General features: G+C 40.0%; 2 protein-coding genes across 15 annotated transcripts in view; one reads left to right on the top strand and one right to left on the bottom strand.

The window, feature by feature from the left end:
- EYA4 (EYA transcriptional coactivator and phosphatase 4) overlaps positions 1–23,814 on the bottom strand; it is a 318,929-nt gene that overhangs the window by 272,696 nt on the left and 22,419 nt on the right. For 4 of the 14 annotated variants that reach the window (XM_045499672.1, XM_045499664.1, XM_045499674.1 and 1 more), the window contains exons 1-2: positions 7,759–7,890; positions 7,429–7,557 (exon numbers count right to left, since the gene is read on the bottom strand). The exons of 1 other annotated variant lie outside the window; for it this stretch is intronic. The gene's annotated coding sequence lies outside the window, so the exon portion shown is untranslated. Of the gene's footprint in view, positions 1–6,726; positions 6,835–7,428; positions 7,558–7,758; positions 7,893–23,814 lie in introns of those variants that run through there. 9 more of the 14 variants (XM_045499665.1, XM_045499669.1, XM_045499670.1 and 6 more) reach the window with 7 other exon arrangements.
- LOC123609033 (translation initiation factor IF-2-like) overlaps positions 6,959–23,814 on the top strand; it is a 41,738-nt gene continuing 24,882 nt past the window's right edge. Inside the window, exon 1 of the mRNA XM_045499682.1 lies at positions 6,959–7,505. Within this exon, the coding sequence (XP_045355638.1) occupies positions 7,061–7,505 (445 nt within the window). The 5' untranslated portion in view covers positions 6,959–7,060. The remainder of the gene's footprint in view (positions 7,506–23,814) is intronic.

Below are 23,814 nucleotides of genomic sequence, written 5' to 3'. Positions count from 1 at the left end.
ATCACGGTTAACTCACTTATTACCGTTAACCATTCCTTGTGAATGGTATATGCCAAGAAAAAGTAGAACGTACTAAAAGAGACTAAAAGCCCCAACGTCTCCAAAATTAATACACGGTAGGGAAAAACCTATTCATTCCACTCTAATTTTTACATGTCTTGAGCAACACTGAAAATGAAAAAGCACTTAAAAATCATGTATGGGTACCCATAATTTTGTTAGGTACCTTCACCAATGAAGACTTTAAAATCCAAAGTCAATAATTAAGGAGAGAAAACAGACCTAAATTACAATTCTTCTTGGGTCAACTAAGAAAAACAAAGCAGCAACATCATCTGAATACCTAAAGATTCATGTAAACAAATTTAGTAGTATTGCTGTTCTCGACAGAATTTTTGAGGTTTGCATTCCTAAGATACCTACTAGAAGCAAAGTTTGAGATTGCAGAAAATCTGCAAAAGGGAATCTGAACATAACTCACCCACTTGTGATTAAATCTGGCTAGAATTACTTGAGTCATACTCATACATGAATATACATTTGCATTAAAATATAAACTTTTAAGTGAAAAGCATTACCTAATTCAGAGACCTGCTGACTTCCCCAAGTTATCATCACTTTCAACACACTAGGCACATCAGGTTAGAAGTATTCAATCTCTTAGTGAGAACATTTAGTTCTTTTCAAATCCTTTAACATTGGGGAGTTCAGAGGTGAACTGTAACGAATAGATCACTCTGTAGGGTACACGCAGAGGTCTGTGAATTGTGTATGTGACCTTTCAGAGAATAAGCTCTCCCAGTATGTGGTACACCTACCTGATTAAGTATAGAATTTCAAATCGAATGCTATTGCTTTTGTGAGTAGAATTAAACTTAATGGCATATGAATGTAAACTTTTATGATTTAATTGTAGCCTTCACTACAAAATGTCCCTTTCATTTTAGGAAGAAAAGAGGAAAGAATCACAGAAACGGCAGCAATAATTTACGTGAAAATCTAAGGGCATGTCCATTTCTGCCACTGCTGATGTTTCTTCAGAAAGTCATTAAAGGAAAAAAGATACTCTAATATAGCAAACATTTGCATGTAAAAATTCAGTGTGCCTCATTCAGACCTGGACCTTCGTGTGGGAAACATACCCGCTACTTTTATTTTCCAAGTGCTAAACTGAAATAAAGTGGCAGATTGGTTAAGAAGAACATTCCAAGTAATACTAGGATGGGCAGGCATGCCTTTGCCCACATATTACACTGGAGATACTTTGTGGTATTTGAGAGTTGTTTTTGTTTTGTTTTTTAGTGGATGACATTTCAACATGTTATACAGCAGGTACTCTGAATGGGCCCCTTTCTCAGAGGACCTTTTTTTCAGAGATTTTCACACACTCAAAGACCCTCAGAGAGACTGGGAGCGGGCAATGGTTGCAGGGCAGTGTTGGTGAGTGATTCACAGGCCACCCATGTTCTGCTTCATTCAGGGCAGTGAATATTCCTCCTGTGGGCAGAGTGTCAGTTTTCACTTTAATAAAAGGGTCTGTGGCTAAATACATACATAAATAAATAAATGAAAACCACTGTCAGTGAAACAATAAAGTTATAAAACAGATTATCAACAGCAAAGCAAGTGTTCACCTAGAGAAAACCTTAAAAATATAGTCTGACATGATATCCATGCAAACTGAAAGTGTTTCCAAAATATGAGTGACCCATTACAATTTAAACTTGCCTCTAGAAATTCATCAAGCAGCCTTTATTAGTCGGTTCAAGATAAATGTGTAGATTTGAGATTCACAACCAGCATTCAGACTTCAAACAACAGCAACATCATAACAACAACAACAAAACCAATAACATCTAACAAAATCAATAACATCTAACCGATGGATAAGGCTTGAAAAGCAAAGGAAAAGTTGGTACGTAAGTTAAATATTAAAAAGACCTGCTTATAAGTTCCTGACATTTGGGAAGCATTGTAGGGTAATAGTTTCTCCAAATTCAGTCATTTGCCACCAACCTCCATGATTTGGGCTATTTTAGCCGAGCGCTCACTCACTGTTACTTCATCCGTTTCTTTAAATAGGCGCTTTCTAAAATTTAACTTGTTTTACATCAATACTTTTTCTGTCCTTTTCTTCAACAATATGATCTGTGAAATTATAGGTTCAATATGTCACTTCACATATTTTTCTAATACCCTTAAATAAATACATAATTAATAATACAAAAAATAAAATGTCTGTTCGGAAAGCACCAAAAATGAACTCATATATGACTGTTGGGAGCGACTGCCTGATGCAGCCCTTGAGAATCAGACCTCTGAGGTCCGACTGCAGAGTTGGGACCCTGGCTCCACTCCACTGCATGACTGGGTCTTAGTTTCCTCACCTGTAAAATGGGAATAACAAAAGTACCTAATTTATGGTAGAGTTGAAAAGATAAAATTGGTTATTCCACACTTTAAAGTAACGCCTCAGTAAATGTCAGCTATGATGCTGTGATGAGAATAACGACGGACATTGACAATGGGAATGATTTACAGGGAAAGGAAAATGACAACTTTACAAAAACGAATCTGACAATTTCTATTTTCAGATGCATTTTAAGATATGAACATGCCTAAGAAAATATACTGTAGGTGTGAAATCTCGAGACGGCTATTCAATACTAGTTTAATGCAACTTTGCGTTGAAAGTATTCCAATGTGATCACAGCAATCAAACTCTGCCTCAAATTTTCACTCTAAAAATATCTACCCGTGAAAAAAAAATATTAAAAAAATCCTAACATGATAATATCAGTCTTTCTCCCATAGCTCAAGGTGCATTAAAATAAATGTACTTATTGTCCATAAATAAAAGCTTCAAAAATGAGTATGTTGTATTAAAATGTTTTATAGAGAGAAAAAAAAATTAGAATTCCTGACGTTTTAATATGGTGTTATTCATCAGCCATGGACTGAAATCTCAGGGTGAGAAAAGGGCCAGGCCAATGTTGAACGGTTTCAAATATCAAACTATACTATTATGTCAGTGACCTAAGATCAATTAGCACCTCTCAATGACAGAAAAGGTTACAGTGAGATCCAGAGGTGCACTCTCTGAAACTATTTTAAACTACCATAAAAATGTGGTTTTGATAATTCAAAATGGTTTCTATTTTTAAATTAATGCATTTCATCTCTTTTTCTGGAAGACAGAAAAGAAGTTAGGGCAGTAAGGGTAGTGGTATTCACTTTCAGTCCTCTCTACTAGCAGAAACATAGCTGGATACATGGTAAGAATCACAAACTTCAAGAGTAAAATGGCGTATCACCAAGGCATATACTAACATGCAGTGCCAGGAGTAATATTAGGTGACAGTAATGTTTACAAAGTCTTCAAACCTCTTAAAAGCAATCAAAATTGCTTGCGCTGCTTTTGAATATGTGTTTCTTGTTTATTTTCTTCCACTCAAGTTCAAAATAAATGATGCCAAGTGTTGCTCCATGTACAATTCAATGAATATTCAGGGCTCCCCGTGTTAAAACACATCTAACTGAATGCAATTTTACACACACTGCAATTAAATACACCACTGCATCTCATCCATTTCTAGAACAAATGCCTAAAAGATCATGTCATTTCTTAGTTCGCCAGGAAACATTCATGAGAGAAGCAGGTACATTGCAACTGTCCCGTCCATTCCTTCCCGTGTTGATTTCATTCACCTAGTAACCATTGTAATAAAATCCCCCAACTGTATTTCTGAATACAATTAGTTTAAGACACTTTATAGGAAGACACATTATAAGAGTTTAGACTATGTAAAAATAATACCCATTTAAAAACAACTGTCATGGTTACATTCTCACCGGAAAAAGAAGGTCTTTGATAAAGGTTTGTTCAGTTTTTCAATGAGAAGATTCAAAACATCTTCTACCTTTGATACCACGCTTTTCTGTTTGTTTCTTAAAGGAGGGATCTGAAATATTTACAACCAGACAGTACCTAATTTTAGGTTTTAAGTGCTTTAACAGCTCCATGAAATATGATCAGCAGCTGCAATACAGAACTATGGTGAATAAACTCCTTATAAAGGGGGCCTGTTTCTACTGAATGTTCAGTGTTCCTGCATTTACCTAATAGGGGAAAAAAAAAGATAATGAAAAAACAGAATAAATACCTGCACTCTTATTACTTAACATTTCACTAAGTCTTGAAAAGGATTATCTCCCCTCTTCTTGAATTCTCTATTAAAATGGAAGGTTTCACCGGGTGAAATAAGTTAACCTCATTATTTGAAAGTTAGAATTGGAACTTTCTGACATCCTAACTCTTCATAACAATCACTATGGATCGTCTACTGTTCTGCTTTTCTAAAGATTCTGGATAATTTCATTTCGGTGCATACATTTTTTTTAAATGAAATACCAAGCCACATAAATATATTTTTAGACATGGCAGCAGTCATTTAGAACTTGCAACAGAGATTGAAAACATGAAACTGGACACTGTATTTCCCGTGGGTATGTAAAATTTATTTACACCCCAAATCACAACATAAATAAAAAGGAAACTCTTAGAAATGGATAACTTGATTTCTTCTTTTTTTTAATTCAAAGAGGTTTCTTAAAAGAAAAAATGACAAACTACTCATCTGCCAAACTCCCTTCAAGAAAGAAACTTTTATGCAAAGACAAGTTTTTCCACGAGCTTCTACAAATCCCCTAGAATGCAGCATCTATATTTTCTAATAACGATTGCTCCTGAACCAATTTCTTCTTGTACAAATCTTATGTTTTATTTCTTTAATTTTTAAAAATTTGAAAACAGTATTTAAATATTAGCTATAAACATTTACTTAAAGCTTTCCATTTTGTAAGAGAAATTAAGTATCTAATAGCCACTGAAATAATTCCTAATAAAAAACATAATCAAGTCAGTCTTGTTATAATTGTGAAGCAACCTCTAATTATAAATACATTAAAATGCATAAATACATTAAAATACTATTTTCAGGTAACTGACAAAGAAAAACAGGCTTTTCAAAACTACACTGATTTTAGACCTTCACTTGTTCTGAAAGACAAGGGTATGTCCCTACCAATCAGAAAAAAAAAAAAGGAGTTTCCAAATAATCTAATTATGTTACTTTCAAAGCTGTAACTGTCAAAAGTTTTAACTTTCTTTCTTGAACAGTCATTTCTAAAAATTGGTTTAGCTCTGAATGGCTTACAACTTTTAATCGGGTGGAACAAACTATTTTTATGGTTTATAACGACAATAAAAATGGATGCGGTTATATCTGCCTTTGGTATTGTTGCCATAAAAATCAGATTCTGGCAGTCGAGCTCCACACAAAACAGTTTGTCTCTTGTTACTACTGCTACTTATTTCTTGGGATAATGTTATTTTTAAACACACACACACACACAATTGCCTTTTGAGCGCAGTCCCCCAAAACGCACCCACCATACCAGGTATCAAATATTTTGTTTTAGGATTCTCTCCCCGCCCCCTTTCCTGGTTTTTGGTTCTTCAGCTACAAGCTGGCCACAAACATTATCACAGAAAAAAGAAAAAAAAAAAAAAAGAGGCAACGTTTCTGTTTAAAACCAAAGTTCTGGAAACGTTATCAAGTGCAATCCCTGTCCTGGGGGTGTCCTGGGGGGGGGGGATTAAAAATAAAAACAAAAACAACCCAACAAACAAACAAAAACCATCCTCAACTCTCAATCCTGCCAGTCACCTAAGTGTAAATGAAACTCCAGAAGCTGCTAAAGGTGAGCCCGCGGTTGTTAAAAGCTCCTAAGACTCCCACCTAAGTCCCGAAGGAGCCCGCACAGAAACTGACAAATGCAGGAGGGTGCAAAAAGTGGCCGCTGAGAAGAGGAACAAAATGCCATATTCGAGAAGATATGTTTCGCGACATCAATTACGTTGATCCCAGGGTGCCAAGCCAAAAGGGGTAAGGGAGAAAGAAAACTGTTAAGTATGAGCTCTTAATGTGAAACCTAACCTGTTGGTTCTCTGAGGTATCAGATTTTGGAAGTGTCTGTAATGACAGCCAGGAAAGCAAATTAATGGCCAACGGCCCACTGGGTTTGAACACGAGACTCCTGTTACCTCCTCACAGATCAAGTACACAACACACAGACACGCACACGGAGATGCTCCACGTGGAACTGCTCTGAAACCAAAACACACGCCCCGTCGCTGTTCTGCACCCCTGGCAGGAAGGGCCCAGGGACCTGCGCCTTCCTCCTCCGGTCTCAGGTTAGGGATTCATGAATGACTGCCCGCTCTGCAGTGCAGGGGAGAGGCGCGGGAAGCGAGGGGGCAGGGGACTGTCTCCAAACACTACCCTCCCCCCCCCCCCCACACACACTCACCCCAAGGACGAACCCCGCGAGCCTTCAAGAGAAGGGGCGAGAGGGGTGGTGGGGAGGAGAGACACTGCCACCCCAACCGGGGACTGCTCTCCGGCTTCGCCACAGCTCTGCCGTGGCACTCGGTCCGCAAACTTCCTTACAGCTCCAAGTTGTTCCCAATAATGCTAGCTTACAAAGAGAGAAACATCTTTAAAGTGCTACTAAACGAAAGTTCTAGCTGCTGGGTGGCGCAAAATAACACCAGCACACACGCGGTCTACTTCCGAATCCCGCTGAACCACACGCTAAAACAGAGAGCCGTTTCCAGGGCCACAACCACCCGGGACCCCAGCAAGCTCTGAAACGAGAGAAAACCTGCTCTCCGCAGCCAGGTCCCTTCGTTTGGAGAAGTTATAATCCCTCCATGGCATCCGCGTCCCGAGCCAATGAACGCGACTCCTCTGACAAGGCGCCTCTAATTTCACGGACCCTGGCAAGCTGCAGGAGACATTGGGTCCACGCCGCATAAAAACTATTAAAGTGGGATGGCCGCGGTTTAAAAGGCCCGTTCGTGCCTCGAGATCGGAGCACAAGCCGTGAACGTACACACGCATCCCGAATCGTGACAATGCCAGGAGCCCGGGCCCTCCACCGGACCGGGTCAGCATCCTTGCGTCAGGCTTATCTAGGGGGATCATCCCAGTAATAAATGGCACAGGAAGGATGTAGGGGAGACCCCGTGGCGCGCGCCTCGGCGAGCCGGGGGCGGGTACAGGTAGGGCGCGGCGCACCCGGTCCCGCCACCGCCCCGCAGCGGCCCCGCAGGCTCGGAGAAGACCCTCGGGGCAAGGGGCGTCCTCCCGGGCGGAAGGCACCACTGCAGCCCCGGCGGCCTGGGCCTCGGGCGTGCTGCACTCCGCCTCCGGACGCCCGCGGGAATCGGCGCCCACACGCCGCGCGTCCTCCGTCCCCGGCGCTCGGCGTCCCCGGCGGAGCCGCGCGCACTTCGCCGGGGAGAGTCCGCAGGCTCCCGCAAACCGGGACCCGCGGGAGGGGACGGGGAGAAGGGACACTCACCTCCCGCAGCCCGGACCGCCTCGGGATCCGAAGTTCAAGTGTCTGTCCCAGCCGCGGATCCGTGCGTCTGTATTTAGGTATTTACTCTCGTTCTTTCCAGTGTCGGAGTTTCCCCTTCGCGCTGTGCCTCTGGTGAAAACAGGACATCCCCTTCGGCCACCCACCCCCACCCCCCCACCCCCGCCAACAAATAGCGTACACTAGTGGGGGAGAAACGGGGCGGGGGGAGAAGCCGGCTCCGAGGGGGAGGAGGAAAGGAGAGGAGCCAAAACTCTGGACTGAGGCAGGGGAGGGGAAAAGTGGAAGAAAAGAAAAAGAGAGCGCGCGCACAGCCACCGCCGTCGCCACTGCCCAGCTTTTCCCAAAGCTCTTTGCCCCTCTGAACGGGAGCGACAACTTCACGTGGACAGGCTCGAAGTTTTGCGCGGAAGCCGGGAGCCGCGGAGCGTGCGCCGCGCGGCGGGCAGCCTTGCACTTGCGCGCGGGGTTGGGGGCGGGGGACGCCGCCGCCGCCGGCGCCCGCGGCCACTGGAGGCCGCCGGGGGCCCCGGGACCGGCGGCGCGCGGGGACCAACTTCTTTTTATTCGATCTCGGTGACTGTCTTTTGTCATCGTTCGCGGTCCCGAGTGGGGACCGCTCGGGACCCTTGGCGTCCTCGGCGGCGCCGCAGTAATCTCCGCGCCCTCCGCGCCGCCCCCACCCCGCCCCCACCGGCTTGGCGTCGGCCGCTGCCACCCGCGACTGAGGGGAGGGACCCGCGGCCGCACTCCCCTCCCCGAACGAGGGAACCGAACCGCTGTCTGCTCCCACCTGCTTCTGCGGGGCAGCCCACGAGTTGCCTCCTACTCCGCAGCTACCCAGTCCCCGGGTGTAGGCCACTTCGGGCCCCCGGCCGGATTCCTTTCCACTTACCCCAAGGGAGAAGACTGAAGGGACTTCTACTTGCAACCACGTAAAAGAAAAACCAACCTACGCCAATCGGAAGGGAGAAAATACCCTTTTCGGCCAACATGTATGCTAGGAGGGAGTAAGCAGTCTGGGGGGTAGGCTTTGCTGGGCAGGGCCTGGGCCCCTTCCAGCGCTGGGCACAGGTATAGGCATCCCTCCCAGACGCCCAAAGGTCAGACAGCGTCAGAGCTTCCCCAGGCACATTGCTGAAGTGACATTTCATGCCTAATCCTTCTGCGCATGCATTATGCACCCACATAGGATTTAATATTCTATGGGAAGGTATGTGTATATCATAACCAGAGGCCTCGGCAAAGTAGACAATAAACAACACATAAATTTTGCATCCATTTAATTACCTCTCCCCGACGCCTACCGTCTATTTTAGGAGCATCTTCCTTAATTGTCACATCATTATAAGTATTTTCATTTATTGAGAATTTACTGTCAGTGACTATACTGGTCCCTTCTGGTAGGTAGGTAAGTTCATTTAATTTTCACAGTTCTAAGGCGGTTATTCCATGATGGTTATTTAAGCCCCACTAAGAGATAAGGAAACTGAGGCCCAAAGAAACCTAAGTAACTTTCCCAAAGACAGCCCAGTGGACTCTAACCAGAAAGCGAATAATTCGACAAGCAGTTCCCCTCATTGCCTTAGATGTGGTGGGAGAGATTACGAGGTCACTAGTAGAATTTTCCCCTATTCAAAGAAAATTTAATGCGTTTTAATGTTTTCTCAACTGAATTATTTTCTGCGAAAAGTTCGGAACAAGATTTCATCCCTTTGTTTCCGCTTGGTCTCTTGCAACTGACAGCAAGACCGTCAGGTTCAAAAGCAAAAACCCATATCGAATTCTTGTAGTTACAACTTATTTTTTCATCAGTGGGGCATTACCCACAACTATGAGCCGGCAATGGAAAAAGTGAGGTTGTAAATTTAAACCGATACAGGCACTCATTGCCGCTCTCGCCACTCACTGGGTCTCGATCTTTCCTGCAGATTGATTTAGATTTGCCAGTCACCAGGTTCCCTTCTCTGCTTCCTGAAGTGGAAGGGGTTCTGGTGGTGGATTTGGTGCAAAGAGGATTTGGGGCATGGTCTAAAGCACATCCCGGCCTGTACAGGACATCAGTTAATATATACTTAAGTCAGAAATATCAATTGGAAGATATTACCTTTACAGATCTTATCTTCCCCCATTTTACAGGTAAGAAAACAAAGGGGTCAGAATTGGTAGCAGCTTCCTAGTAAATGGCAGACCTGAAATTCAAACCAGCCTCTGTGTAACCCCAACGACCACTGCCAGCCACTGCGATGCTATTATTATTAACCGAGTAGTCAGAAAAATAGGAAATATTTTAGTGTAGTGTATATGTTTCATTACTATACCAAATATCATGTAAGAGGTAAATGCAGTGCTGAATTGAATACACTCCTCATAAGACCACAAATTTATGAATTTTATTTTGGTATAAAACATTGTGTTAGTCCGACCTCTAAATAAAGGTGGGGAGATGCACAATTTGGATAAAATAAAATTTCACACAAATGTAATTTTATATTGTTCGTACAGATATAATTTTTAGCATTTTTTTTTACTCCCTCTTAAAATCAAATTTTCGGCAAGACTGACCTTGCTTTCAATTTACTTTGCTCCCACATGATTTTTTTTGTACATTTTCATAAGAATGTATTTACCGGAGTTATTTTTAAAAACCTAGAATTATCTCACGATACTAGCATTCAGCTTATTACTGTCTTCCAGTCCATCTAGTCTTAAACGTACACATATTATATGGACACTAGTGATATAAAAAGTCATATTTTGGTCCAAGTTTTAAATAAAAAATTGAGCATGGGAAACAAAGACTTTTAAGGCTGTATAGGTGAAACGTATCACTTGTTTAAACAAGCATTATTTCCAGCATGTCTATTGACTGTCACTTTTTGATCACCTGTAATATTATTAACTTAATATTTTTCTTTAAACTATTTGTATTGTAAGTTTCTGTAACAAAGGAAACTTTTTATCATCATCATCATAAATGAGAAATCAATGTAATTTACCATGAATAGAAAATGACCTTGCAAATGAAATAAATTGAGAAATACTATTTTAAATAAATACGTTCCTCATTGTCCTTCAGGCTTCCCAAAACATATTTCAGGCCTTTCCTTTCCATTATGGTAAAGAAATGTTGAGTCTGAGATGCTTTTAGGTATTACTTTTAAAATTCTGTTTTTATTCAATTATTGATTTCCTCGCCTAAAATATACTTGAAGTATCTGAAGTTGAGGTGTCTTTTTGAAATTAATTTATTTGTTATTGTTTTTCTTAGTATCTTACTTGTAGTAAAATTCAAACAGTTCATAAGCACACAATTAAAAAGCCAATTTACTCTCTGGAGAGGCTGTCACAGTTGCTCATTACTCTCCGCTGCCCTCTGACTGGGCTACACTCACACTTCGTTTTAGGCCTTAACCTCTGAGAAAGAAACGTTCCAACTGTTAACCTCGTGACATGGCAGCATCTATTGGCCCAGTCTGGTACTGCAGCAAAGTTCTACAAGGCAATGAAGGGGAGAGGAGAAAGCAAAACAATAAGAAAGGGCCAAAGAGCCTGAAAAGACAGGTGGGGAAATTCCAAAATCTTCTGGAAAATTTGGAAGTGATTCAGAAATACAGACCCTACATAATATGAATCAGGCCATCAGAATATCCATAAATATCCGACTTAATCTGACAAAGGACATTTGGGAGCAAAAAATATTGTGGCTTTATAGTGAAAATTGGTGGCATGTAAGTTTCTCTTACTAGCAATTCCTTTAACCAATCCCCTCTCCCACACCCCCCACCCCCACCCCTGCACGCAGGGTGGGATGCTTCTACAGTTATCTACTACTATTTGTTTATTTGTCAAGGGTGCATAGTACTGTTTTGGCATTGGGTTTTATAGAAGACAAATTAAACAAACAAAGCCCTCTAGGAGCTCATAATCCAAAACATCATTTTTACTTTTATTTAATTTAAAAGCAACCTTAAGGGAAAACCATTCTATCACTTTAGTAAGAACAAACATTAGGCTAAGAAAAGTTAATAAGACACTGCATTCACCAAAAAAAAAAAAAAAAAAGAAGCCAGAAGACTGGATGCTTATAGAAGCAATCCCAAAATTGATCTCTGGACTTACTCCAGTGCTGTACCTTTGAACTCCAGCTGGTACTAGACACGATTCTTAAAAAACAAAGTTATTCAATCGTTTCTCAGTAAATGCTGAGCAAACCCCTTGAGCTTGGGGAGAATGGCCTTTCAGAGGCCAGCATCATTATGAACTAGGTTTAACACTGTTTTACTCAACTAGCCTACCAATGACAAACCACGGGAACAAAGGAGGATAAGACACAATCGCCCAGGAATCTAAAGTGCTATGCTGCTGGTTTACTAAAATCTGTAAATAAACACACATTCTGAGTAATTTTGTGCAAACAGATCAAGCTTAAAAAGGTTTCTACTGGTTTGTGAAAGTGAGGAAATCAGATCTGCAGGGGACCTGTTGGGTCATTCTCTTCTGCTGGGCTCTCTACTAAACTTCCTCATTCTTGGCAACGTCTCTAAAGAAAAGGAAATAAGTGCACGCTCTCTGGGAGACAGCTTCATTATATTTACTTTTGAATTCTCTCTTGAAAGTTTTTCTCAAGGTAAATCCTTTTAGTACCATACTATGCAGTTCTACTCTATCTTTCATGTTTACACCCAACCTTCAGCTGTTTATAAACAGATATCATGCCCACTTTTAGTCATCTGTGAGCCACGTTAAACAAATGTAAGGCCTTTTAATCTTGTTTCGGCTCAGTCTCTCCAACCCCTTAATCATTCTTATTGCTTGTCTCTGAACTATTTCCAGTTTCCTAGACGTTCATTTTTGTTAGACGTATCCCACATTGAACACACTATTCCAGGTGTGGTCTCATTAGCATACTACAATGAGCCCTTTCGTTTTGTTTTGCTTTGTTTTTGTTCTTCTGTGGCCTTATGTTTTGGCTCTGTTGCAAATCACCCCCAACTTATGCTACTTTCATATTCTAACAAACTTACATGTAACTTTTTTCTCTATTCTCACTTCAGAGTTTCTTCTGGCTTATTGTAATAGTCTTGATTTCTCAAGTACTTCAAATGCCCAGTTTTAAATGATAACAGTAATCAATGCACGAACAATATCACTGTTGTCCTTTTTTATTTCATTGGCTTCTACCCACCTACATTTCAAATTAGGAAAGACCTAACTGATCTATTTTTTATACACCTCTTTATTATATATCCTTATGATGTTCATCGACTTATAAAGAATGTCTGCTAATTATAAAATCAAAGTGCCCAGGGGTGCTTGGGTGACTCAGTTGGCTAAGTGTCCAACTCTTAATTTTGGCTCAGGTCATGATCTCAGGGTCCTGGGATGGAGCCCTATTGACAGCTCAGAGCCTGCTTGGGATTCTCTCTCTCCCTCTCTCTTTCTGCCCCTCCCCACTCTCATGCACATGTGTGTGCCTTCACAAGGCATAAATACATAAATATTTTTTAAAAATACATAAATACTTTAAAAATACACACACACACACACACACGTAAAATTCCAAAGCGCCCAAATGATGGAGGGCAAATAAATCAATTTGACAATTTTAATGTAATTCATTTGGCATGGTTTGCTCCATTACCTATGTATCTTATAAAATCTCAAAGCTAGGAAGACTGCTAAATTGCAACTATTTAGACTGAATATTTTTTAATGAAAATGTTATAACTGAAAATTGTAAAGAAAAATTTCTCTTTTTTAAAAAATTGCTTATTTGAGAAAGGGAGAGAGAGAAGCACCTTCAACCAGGGAAGGGGCAGAGGGGCTCAAACTCACGATCTCTGAGATCATGACCTGAGCCCATGTTGGATGCTTAACCGACTGAGCCATCCAGGTACCCCATAATTGTAAGGAAAGTTTTCTTTTTTTTAAAGAATTTTTTTGATGTTTATTTATTTTTGGGAGAGAGACAGAGAGTGAGCAGGGGAGGGGCAGAGAGAGAGGAAGACCCAGAATCTGAAACAGGCTCCAGGATCTGAGCTGTCAGCACAGAGTCTGATGCGAGGCTCCAACTCACAAGCCACGAGATCCATAGCATGACCTGGGCCGACGTCTGATGCCTAACCGACAGAGCCACCCAGGCACCCCTAAAAAAGCTTTCTAATGTCCATTCTTTTCACTGTGTTCTAGAACACAAACATTTAGAAACAATGTCTTTATACACTGTTTTCCAATTTCAGGTGTATATTCTCACCCCATCCCCAACACAGATTAAAATGACTTCCCTGTTCACCTGATTCTTTTATTCTGCCACCAACCGTCTCAAAATAAGTGGCCAACACTCAGCGCATCTCCTTCTCAACCTCGTTAAATCCTAGAAATCTAGCTTTTCTCTCTTTTCTTTGCAGAGACTGCTCTCTTTAAGATCATCAGTGGTCTCCTAATGATCATTTCTTCTGCATCACCCTTGACTTTCGGGAAGCATTTGGTATTCTTGACAGCCTTCTGCTAATTTTCAGTAGCCTTCTCCTCTTTTGACTTCCATGATTCTGTGTTTGTCCCCTGACTGTACTTCCCTAGTTGATACAGAGCATCCTTTTTTCTCTTAATCATGCTTAAAAATAGACCTAGACATAAGTTCTCTTTATTCATATTCTCTCTTTTACAGTTTCATTCACTTCTGTAATCCCTTCTTTCACCCTAAATGGGCAACTTTAGGACATAAATCTTCTTCCTAAAAGTCTGGGCATCTCAAACTGAACATACTCAGAGCTGAATACATCACCCGTCCACTCTGCCCCTCCCACCGACTCCTCTTCTTGACTTAATTTTGTCACTGGCACCACCTTCATAGAGGTCCAACACTTAGAGTTCATCCTTACTCTCTTTCTTACCTTCCAGGTACAGTAAGTCAACAGGACAAGTTTATTTTGCATTGGCAGAATATCTGTCCTTCCATTTCTTTCTCACTGCTGCCTCCCCAGGCCAGATTTTACACGTGCCTCTTCTGTCAGAATTGCCATCCTGCTCCCCTAGGCTCTCTTCCGCTAACCCATTAGACAGAGATGGGAGTTTTTCTTTCTCTAAAGTATAGTTCTTCTCTCAGTTAAAAAAACTACAGTAGGTTTCAAATGTCTACTTAATAAAGTGCAAACATCTTAACCCAGCAGTGAACTGCCCAGAGCAGATGTGGCAAACCAGAACTTTCCATCTTTCTCTCTCATGCATAGTCCCTTGTATCTAGCAGGTGATCAATATTTACTTACATAAAATTTTTTAAAGTTTATGTATTTTGAAAGAGAGAGAGAGAGAGAGCGAGAGAGAGCAGGGGAGGGGCAGAGAGAGAGAGAGAGAGAGAATCTGAAGCAGGCTCTGCACCAGCCGCATGGGACCCGACACGGAGCTCGAACCTACGAACCGTGAGATCATGAGCCAAAACCAAGAGTCAGACGCTTAACTCACTGAGCCACCCAGGCGCCCCAGATAAGTTCTTACATAAATTAATTAATTACATGAAATTCGGTACTTAAATGAAGGATGATCAAATACTTCAGTTGACCACCTCTGCTTGCAGTAGAGCAGAGAGTAGTCTGTATGATGGGAATCCTCCTGCCTGCTTAATTTGCTTTTGGGTAACGCCAACTCATGTAGGATCCCCTTTGGGCAATTTGATACCCTGTAAGCCCAAAACAACTTCCCTCTTTTATACTCTTTGTACTGTTTCACATTAGCAGAGATGAAGTGTTCTGCCTGTGTCCTATAGTTCAGGATCTGTGACGAAGCATCCCAGCGTCATGACCGAATTTCCAAAGCAGCTATGAGCTCAAAACAACAGAGAACGGGACACATGGCTCAGGAGGGGAGTTTGAGGACCACTCACCAAGACAAGAGAGGGAAGGCTGGGGTAGAAACAGGCAGGAGGAGAGGGATTCAGGATGACTTCCTTTTTTTTTCCTCGATTAGTGTGCCATGTAGTGCTGGGGATCTAATAAGCACTCATTATTACACCGATTAAATGAACTTATTTGGTTGGAGACTCCCTGCTAACTTGATATTAACTGAAAGTGGACCATAGTTACCCCATCTGAAATAAAAGCATGAGTGCACATGCCTTTGTTTGGAGATGAAATGGGCTAGTGCAAAGTGCAAAAAGCTCCATGGTCTCTAAAGTGCTATATACTCATGTCAGACGAAACCTTGGGGAGGTCTGTGTGCTGTTGCTCCTTAACCCTGCCTCATTTGGACAGTTGAGTGCTTAAAATACTGTAGCATTTTTCTCTTTAACCTTCAAAGAGACAGTCTAAATAATAGCCATGGATCTTTTGCCCCCATTGAGCCAGCGAAACAATTTCAAAAAATAGAAATCCATAAACACTTCTAATTTTCCCCCAAATTGGCTCTATTGCCAAAAAAATGGTTCGTAACAGCAAGGACCGATGCCACCGACAACATCAGTCTTGAGGACCTCAAGAGCCTGGTGGTGTTGCCTAGTTTTCATCCTGGGTTTCAAGGATATCAAGTTCCTAAATCCTTCTTTCACTGTCAAGTCCTTTCCTCAGCCCTCCTGTTCACAGACCTGTTCTTTGGTGAATGGCCCCACTGACAAGTTCCTCACTGAAACTTTCTTCTCTCGGCTTCCATGGGTCAGCGCTGGACTTGGTCACCTCCCGCCCCTCTGACTCTTCCTTTATCTTTCTTTGAATCCATTCTGGCCATTTAAATGTGGATGTCCCTTAGCATCTGCTCTTAGCATGCAAGCATGCTTACTCAATGTAAGGAGGTACAGCGATGAGCCAGACATAATCGCTGTCCTCAGAAAATTTCAGTCTAGAGCAAGAAATAGGGCAGTTAAAAATAGTTATTACATGAGAGAGAAAGTGTCAAGCTCCTTACGAGAAACATTGACAAGCCTGCTACTTTAGTTCAGAACAGAGAGAGAGAGAGAGTTTGCTTCCATCTGAGGGAAGAAAGGAGGTAGCATTTGGACCCTGGCCTTTAGACCAAGAAGAGTGTTTATGCCTAGGAATATGTATAATTCTATACAAGAAAAACAGAAGCCATTGTCTGTCCCTTCCAGCCACCCCCAGAATAAGATACTCCTCTCCTCGTGTTCCCTTACCTATTAATGGCACCAATAACCCCCCAGCCACCTGGAGGCACAAATGACTCCTTTCATTCCTTAACCCTGTCCATCCAATCAGTTGCTGAATCCTAGAGGTCTCATTTCTGTGATAAGCTTCGCTTTATCCCTGCCCTCGTATTTTTTTTTTTTTAATGCTAACTTAATCTCTGCCTCGTTTACTCTCACATATCCTATTTAAGTAGCCATACAATTGGTTTTCCCATTTCTAATGCCTTTCCCCACTTCTTTCAGATTACTCATTTTACAACACAGTTCTGTCCATGTCACTACTTTATTTTGGGGGGAAATAAACCTTTATGATCACCATCCCAGAGCTTCCACTCTCTCGTCCCATCCTATCTTCCCAGCGCTATTTGCTTTGCTCTCGGCCCCTCAGCCACCCCCACCGTAGGTGATCTTTGCTCTTTCTCACGAACTCCTCCATAGCTGTTTGTGAGGTACGGATGCTAGTCTACAAGTATGATGATTATAAGATTTTATTCACCTTCGGATCCTCTGAAGCACTTAATGTAGAAGCTTACACTGAGTAGTCACTACATAAAAAGGTGTTGAATAAATCAATGAGAATTCTTTAATAAATATACTGCATACATACTGTCTCAGTCTTCTCGTATTGCCTAGGACTCGTGGAAATATACCTTTGTGTTAACGGGCATAACTATAATTAGAGAGAGAGACAGAGAGAGAGAAGAAATCCTGAAAGGGAGGATGGGCCAGTGGAAGGAGTTATTCTATCTACTTCATAGGCTGTTGTTGAGAATTGGTTCATGGCATCACACACTGGTTTTCGTGTGTGTGGAGGCAAAGTCATAGTATCATCAGAATTACATGCTATTTATATCTTGAAGGCATTAAGAATTGTGTAACTAATCAAGTTTCTCTTTGTGACTCCCTGCAAAAAAGTTTAAAGCCACATTTGGGACTCATTCTCAGCAAGGGTAGAGGTGACTAGCATGTGTCTTTTTGTTTTAGTGTTGGCCTCTACAACATATAAGGCTCCGTCTTATCTTCTTTCTTACCTGCTTTTGTTTTTTAAATTATATTTTATCCACATAAGCCTCCAGTAAATAAATAGCTGTGAAAAGCATTCACACTATTTTGAATGGTTACGTAACAAGGAATGGGACCAAAAAACGGGCAAAAAAAATTCCAGGGCTAGAATTTTAGGAACCTTGCATTTAAATAAAATATATATATATAAATAAATAAATATAAATAAATATATTATTATATATTTATTTATATATATAAAATATATATATATATATATATATATATATATATATATATCATACATTCTTATGAATTCCTTCCACTGTTTCTGTAACTTGCTTACTCCACCCTTGTCAGCAACCCACCAAAAAGTTCCAGGTAATAGATTTCCTTACTTTTTTCCGTAACAGTAGGATAATAATTGTCCTAGAATAACTGATTGTATAAACTGTAAATAAGTTTGGTTGTAATGTGGCCCAAACTTCTCATTCCCTAGCTACGAAACTCTGGTTGCAGAGAAGTTAAGTGATTTATTTGCTCATTTAATGTTGGGGAAATGCAAATGGAGTAGAGGTCTCTCAACTCTTCACACAACAATTGAAGTTACTCAGCATAACATGTGCATATTATTGTGCCTGTGGATGACACATTTTTAACAGGAACTCCAAATATAATATTAGTTTTATGAAAACATGCAACTAATTGAGAAGTAGTGCAATTGACAAGACCCACTCTTTTTATGCCCCCCCCCTTTCTTTCCAACTCTTTGTTCCCATGGATTGTTTTTAGCATCTTATATTTTCTGAATATAATTGGAAACGCATAAAACAATTTTTGGTATAGATTTCCTATAGCATACCATTCAAAATATTATTACACAGATGAAATAATTAGATCCATTTACCATGGTTATCAAATTTCAGGAATCAAGAGAGTATGGCCTACCCTTATTATTAATGCTACATAAAGGAGTTGGATATTAACTCAGCAGCAAGTTGCAACTGGCAAATAAGAACAAACCAGAAGTGTTATGTGTGCATATAACACTTTTTTTAATTTAAAATTTAGATTCACTATTTTTGAGGTAAAGCATGACTTGAGTTTAAACTTTTATTTTTAGTATCAAAACTCAAAGATGTTTATGTTTGATGTGATTGCTTTATCAATATTAGATAAATATTAGCCATATTCATATTATTTATATTTATATCAAAGTTATTTCATACATTATTTGAATATAGTTTATAATTTAATTGTATTTCATAATATATTTTAATTATAATTTAATAATATTATCAAGAGATTTCTATTTTTTTTTTTAATTTTTTTTTTCCAACGTTTATTTATTTTTGGGACAGAGAGAGACAGAGCATGAACGGGGGAGGGGCAGAGAGAGAGGGAGACACAGAATCGGAAACAGGCTCCAGGATCCGAGCCATCAGCCCAGAGCCTGACGCGGGGCTCGAACTCACGGACCGCGAGATCGTGACCTGGCTGAAGTCGGACGCCTAACCGACTGCGCCACCCAGGCGCCCCAAGAGATTTCTATTAAATAACAAAACAATGCTAATACATTTTGAACACATTGCTGAGATACTTAACTTAAAAACTATCAAACTGAACACAAAGCATGATACATGTACAACACACAAGAACTGCTCATGTAGATTGAGAACACGATCATGCGTGGCTTTCGGTACCCATTGCCAACACCTGAAAATATTTAATGTGTACTTTTAATATCGGAACACTTAAAAATACTCTTATTCAGTGTTTTCTTTCATAAAACTTCATAACCTGTAACATACAGCCTTTAAAACAATCAGTTCTTGTGCTATCATTTAAATTCTTGCTGAGAAAAATATCAGACTTCAAGCTAATTTGAGGAGCCTCCATATTTTATGTTTGTGTCAATCCTCTGATGAATATGTAAAATTAAAAGTAGTTTTCTATTTCCAAATAGCAAACATCACAGCTCATCAAGACTTACACTCATTTCACAAATTAAACCCACAATGCATTGTTTATGCATTTAGTTCAATATGCAAACAATGCCTCATTGAGGGTTGTATTTCAAAACAAATAAAAACTTGCTTTAGTTCCTTTTTCATGTCATTGTAACTTTGAAGTGTGGGCTTTTATGAAATAGCTTCTCATGGCCATCAGTGGTCTGTATACCATGGGTAACTAGCTAGATTAACTCCTACTTTAACTTTACCGCTCGTTATGGAGTCTACAAATTGTACCTTGGTGCCGCTCTTGATCAAAGATAAAAGAAAATGTTTTGTCTCCTCAGTTTTGCAATCTGTATTTCATTAGATCCCTCAAATCATTAAGCAGCAAATCTGTTATTGTAACGTCATTAGCATTTCTGCTAAATTAGTGGAGATGAATAATGTTTCATATAAAAACTCACAAAGGATTACTCTACTCAGTACCTATGGAATTTTGTACTTTCAAATACTGCATACCAGTTTAAAAATGAATGTCTGTGGCTCTTTTCTTGTTTTGAAAATTTATATAATAATCTAAGATTTGAGATGGCCTAATAAAATAGTAATTTGTACTTATTAAGATGACCCCCAAATTCCAGTTATTAATAACTCATTATTTTATATGAGTTAATCCACACTTTAAAAAAAAAACACAAAAACTCCTCTTGCAAAGACTGTTCCCTTTTCTTTATATCCTTAACTGCTTCTTCATAGTTTGATGACTTGATGAAGTTCTATTAAGAGACCTCTGGAATTTTCTTGTGAAGAAACTGAAGAGTCCAGTCATCTTACAAAATGAAGACAAGAACACAAACAAAACTCAACAGGAATTGCTTTTTGTTTAGCCTTTCCCAAATCCCATCAGATTTTTCATGGAGTGTAGCCACCAAAACTGCAATCCCATTTCTGATACAGATAAACCATAATTCTGGGCAAAAGTAGAACCATTTCTCTTATGTTTCTAATGTATTTCTAAACAACATCAAGAATGTAACAAAGTATTTTGTGATAGTCCTACCAGCATCTGGCCTATTTCTTCAGAAATAATCTGATTGTAACAGTTATCCTTCCGGGACTGTAACCTACAATTTAGAAATCATCATCTCAAAGTATTGTTGGTGGTACTGTTGGCTAAGTCAATTGCCTTGCAGTTCACAGCCTGAAATTCACCTCTATTAAGCTGTTCATGTACGCAGCCTTAAAGCATTTTTCTGAATGTTTGCTTGACATTTTACAAACCGGAATGGCTTAATATCATCTAAAAGATGAGGTATTTGACTGAAAATTTCTCCCTGTAGATCATCTTCAAAAATATTATAGGTCTTGGGGCACGTGGGTGGCTGTCGGTTAAATGTCTGACTCTTGATTTCGGGTCAGGTCATGATCTCATGATTAGTGAGATCAAGCCCTTCATGGGGCTCTGTGCTGACAGTAAGAAGCCTGCTTGGGATTTTCTCTCTCCCTCTGCCTCTTCCTGTCAAAATAAATAAATAAACAAAAAAAAAATGAAAAAATATATTAAATGTCTGTTCTCTATTTAGTAGCCTGTTTGATATTAAACCTCAAAAAATGCCACTTATCCTGTTCTGTTTTCTAGCTGAAAGCCAGTTATTCTCTACGTCAAAATAAAACCTATTATTGGGGCGCCTGGGTGGCGCAGTCGGTTAAGCGTCCGACTTCAGCCAGGTCACGATCTCGCGGTCCGTGAGTTCGAGCCCCGCGTCGGGCTCTGGGCTGATGGCTCAGAGCCTGGAGCCTGTTTCCGATTCTGTGTCTCCCTCTCTCTCTGTCCCTCCCCTGTTCATGCTCTGTCTCTCTCTGTCCCAAAAATAAATAAACGTTGAAAAAAAAAATTTAAAAAAAATAAAAAAATAAAAAAAAAATAAAACCTATTATTTATAATGGAATCTTTGATATAGAAAGAATCTAGTTCCTAAAGTAAATAACACACAAAAGCAATACCCCAAGAAAGGTATGCTTCTTCCTCCAAAATAATTTGAATTCAACACGTATTAATCCTACCAGTAATTTTATATGCTATTTATGTCATTTTTGCTTATGTAATAGGAAATTGAGATCCATCAATCTACTATAGATTAGAGTGTCCCCTCTGGAAACTCGAAAAACTGAGAATCCTGTTAGAAGTGTACAAGATGTCTAGTGCCTTAACTCTTTGTGTTAATAGATCATGTATTGTTTCTCAACAAATCGTACAATTTCATTATTAAGTTCCTTTAAATCTCTCTAATCAATTTGATGTGGTCCGGGTAACTTATTCTTAAGGGTGAACATCAAAGGACAAATGAGTTGGATAAGAGGCTACCTGAGTGGTAGGAAGCAGCAGGGGAATGAGGTAGGGTTAGATAAAGGAGTTACGTTTTGATTCTGGTTGCAGTCATAGCTAAGGATGTTCACTTCCCAGTCTCAGCAAGAATTCCTTTGATATCATCCATAACCCATAGTCTCGAAGCATCATCTTAGGACATGGCAAATAGTAGGTATCTAATAAATGTTTGTTGCATAAATAAATTAATCCAATCTTAAACTTCGAGCTTAATACTAATGATATTTTTTGTTTGTTTCCCTAAAACAACCTTTTATGAGATTTCGGGCAGTCATGGCTGCATGAGTTTTGAGACTTCTACATCACAGAACAAGAAAATTGCTTTATTATACCTCAACCTGAATGGGAATGTATCTTGTTCATCTCTCTCTCTCTCTCTCTCTCTCTCTCTCTCTCACTTTTCTGTTACTTTAAGACAAGTTTTAAATGTAAGTAATATCTCTTAATTGATGTCACATAGATAATGAGAGAACAAGGGCCAGGATGGTTCTAGAATACACAAAAAAATAGTCAAAGCCTTAATAATACTTTCAGTCTTTCATTAAAACATACTATTGTGAATGTGCTGATTTGGCAAAGAATGACCTCTTGGCTCTGAAAATTATTTTTCCTGTAATGTTAAATGGGTGTCAAGAAATTAATCCTCCCACCACACTTATAGAAACAATAATAGTATGAGTTGGTTATGAGCCGCTTTGATAGGGTACTGTAAAGCCCTTTAGTCTTTAAAGAGTCCTGGCATTAGGTAACTTTAATTGTTGGTTTCAGATGTCAGTCTCCATCAGGAACACAGCTGGAGACTGATAGGTGTCACTTGGGAATAAGCATTTTGGATTACTTTGAAGTCAATTGGACTGAACATGAAAATTTTATAGTTAGTGGCAGATTTCTTTTTAAGATATATTTAAGTAAAGTATCACTTAAACCAATTACATTAAAAACCATCCAGAATTAGAAACCTCAAAGGAAAATTCTCCTCAGTGGCAAAGTGTTAATCAAATAAACCAAGAAAACATTTTTCCCAAACCCATAATTTCCATGTTTTGAGTCATTCTCATTTGGACACAGCCCATTTTTAACTCTTTCGTTTAATTTCTTAGGATTTTCTGTTTTAAAATTGTTATTTCAAAAAGTCATAGAGATGGTAAAACACACAGGGTGAGGCAAGTCGTGTAATGGTCAGGAACAGTAGGGAACACTTTGGGAGTTCTGTGTGTGCCTGGCTGTGACTGATCCCTTATGTTTTAAATTTTTTTTTATACATTTATTTTTGAGAGACAGAGTGAGACAGAGAGTGAGTGGGGGAGGAGCAGAGAGAGGGGGAGACACAGAATCTGAAGCAGGCTCCAGGCTCTGAGCAAGAGTTCAGCACAGAGCCTAATGTGGGGCTCAAACCCACGAACCGTGAGATCCTGACCTGAGCTGAAGTCAAATGCTCAACCGACTGAGCCACCCCGGCACCCCGTGACCCCTCACGTTTTTATGTGAGCCTCCCTGGAAGATACAAGATCAATGCCTCCTGTTTCTCAGAGTTGTCTTTTTTATACAGAGAGGAGTCAGGACTGACTCATTTACTCTCCAACAGGTGCAAGAGGGCAACAGGGTGTTTTCCCTTGATGGTTAGCAGGTTTCAATTTTGTTTCCTACTCGAGAGTTTACATACATCAGTTTTTAAATTGAGTTGTGATTTATAGCAGACTCTTAATGCCCTTGAAATCAAAATGAAAAGTAACTTAATATTAAAGTCCGCGGATTCCAAATTAGTGAGCAGATAGGAGTCAGTACCTGTCAGACTACGTGCTGCGTACTGGCATTAGGCAGTGAATCTACCCAAAACAAAACGAAACGAAACAAAAACAAACAAACAAACAAAAACCCCACAATTAAGAAAA

The sequence above is a fragment of the Leopardus geoffroyi genome, chromosome B2 (genome assembly GCF_018350155.1).
Source record: "Leopardus geoffroyi isolate Oge1 chromosome B2, O.geoffroyi_Oge1_pat1.0, whole genome shotgun sequence".
In the NCBI taxonomy this organism is placed as follows: domain Eukaryota; kingdom Metazoa; phylum Chordata; class Mammalia; order Carnivora; family Felidae; genus Leopardus; species Leopardus geoffroyi.
Note: the sequence above shows the minus strand (reverse complement) of the source record. Positions and strands in the feature narration are given on the sequence as shown.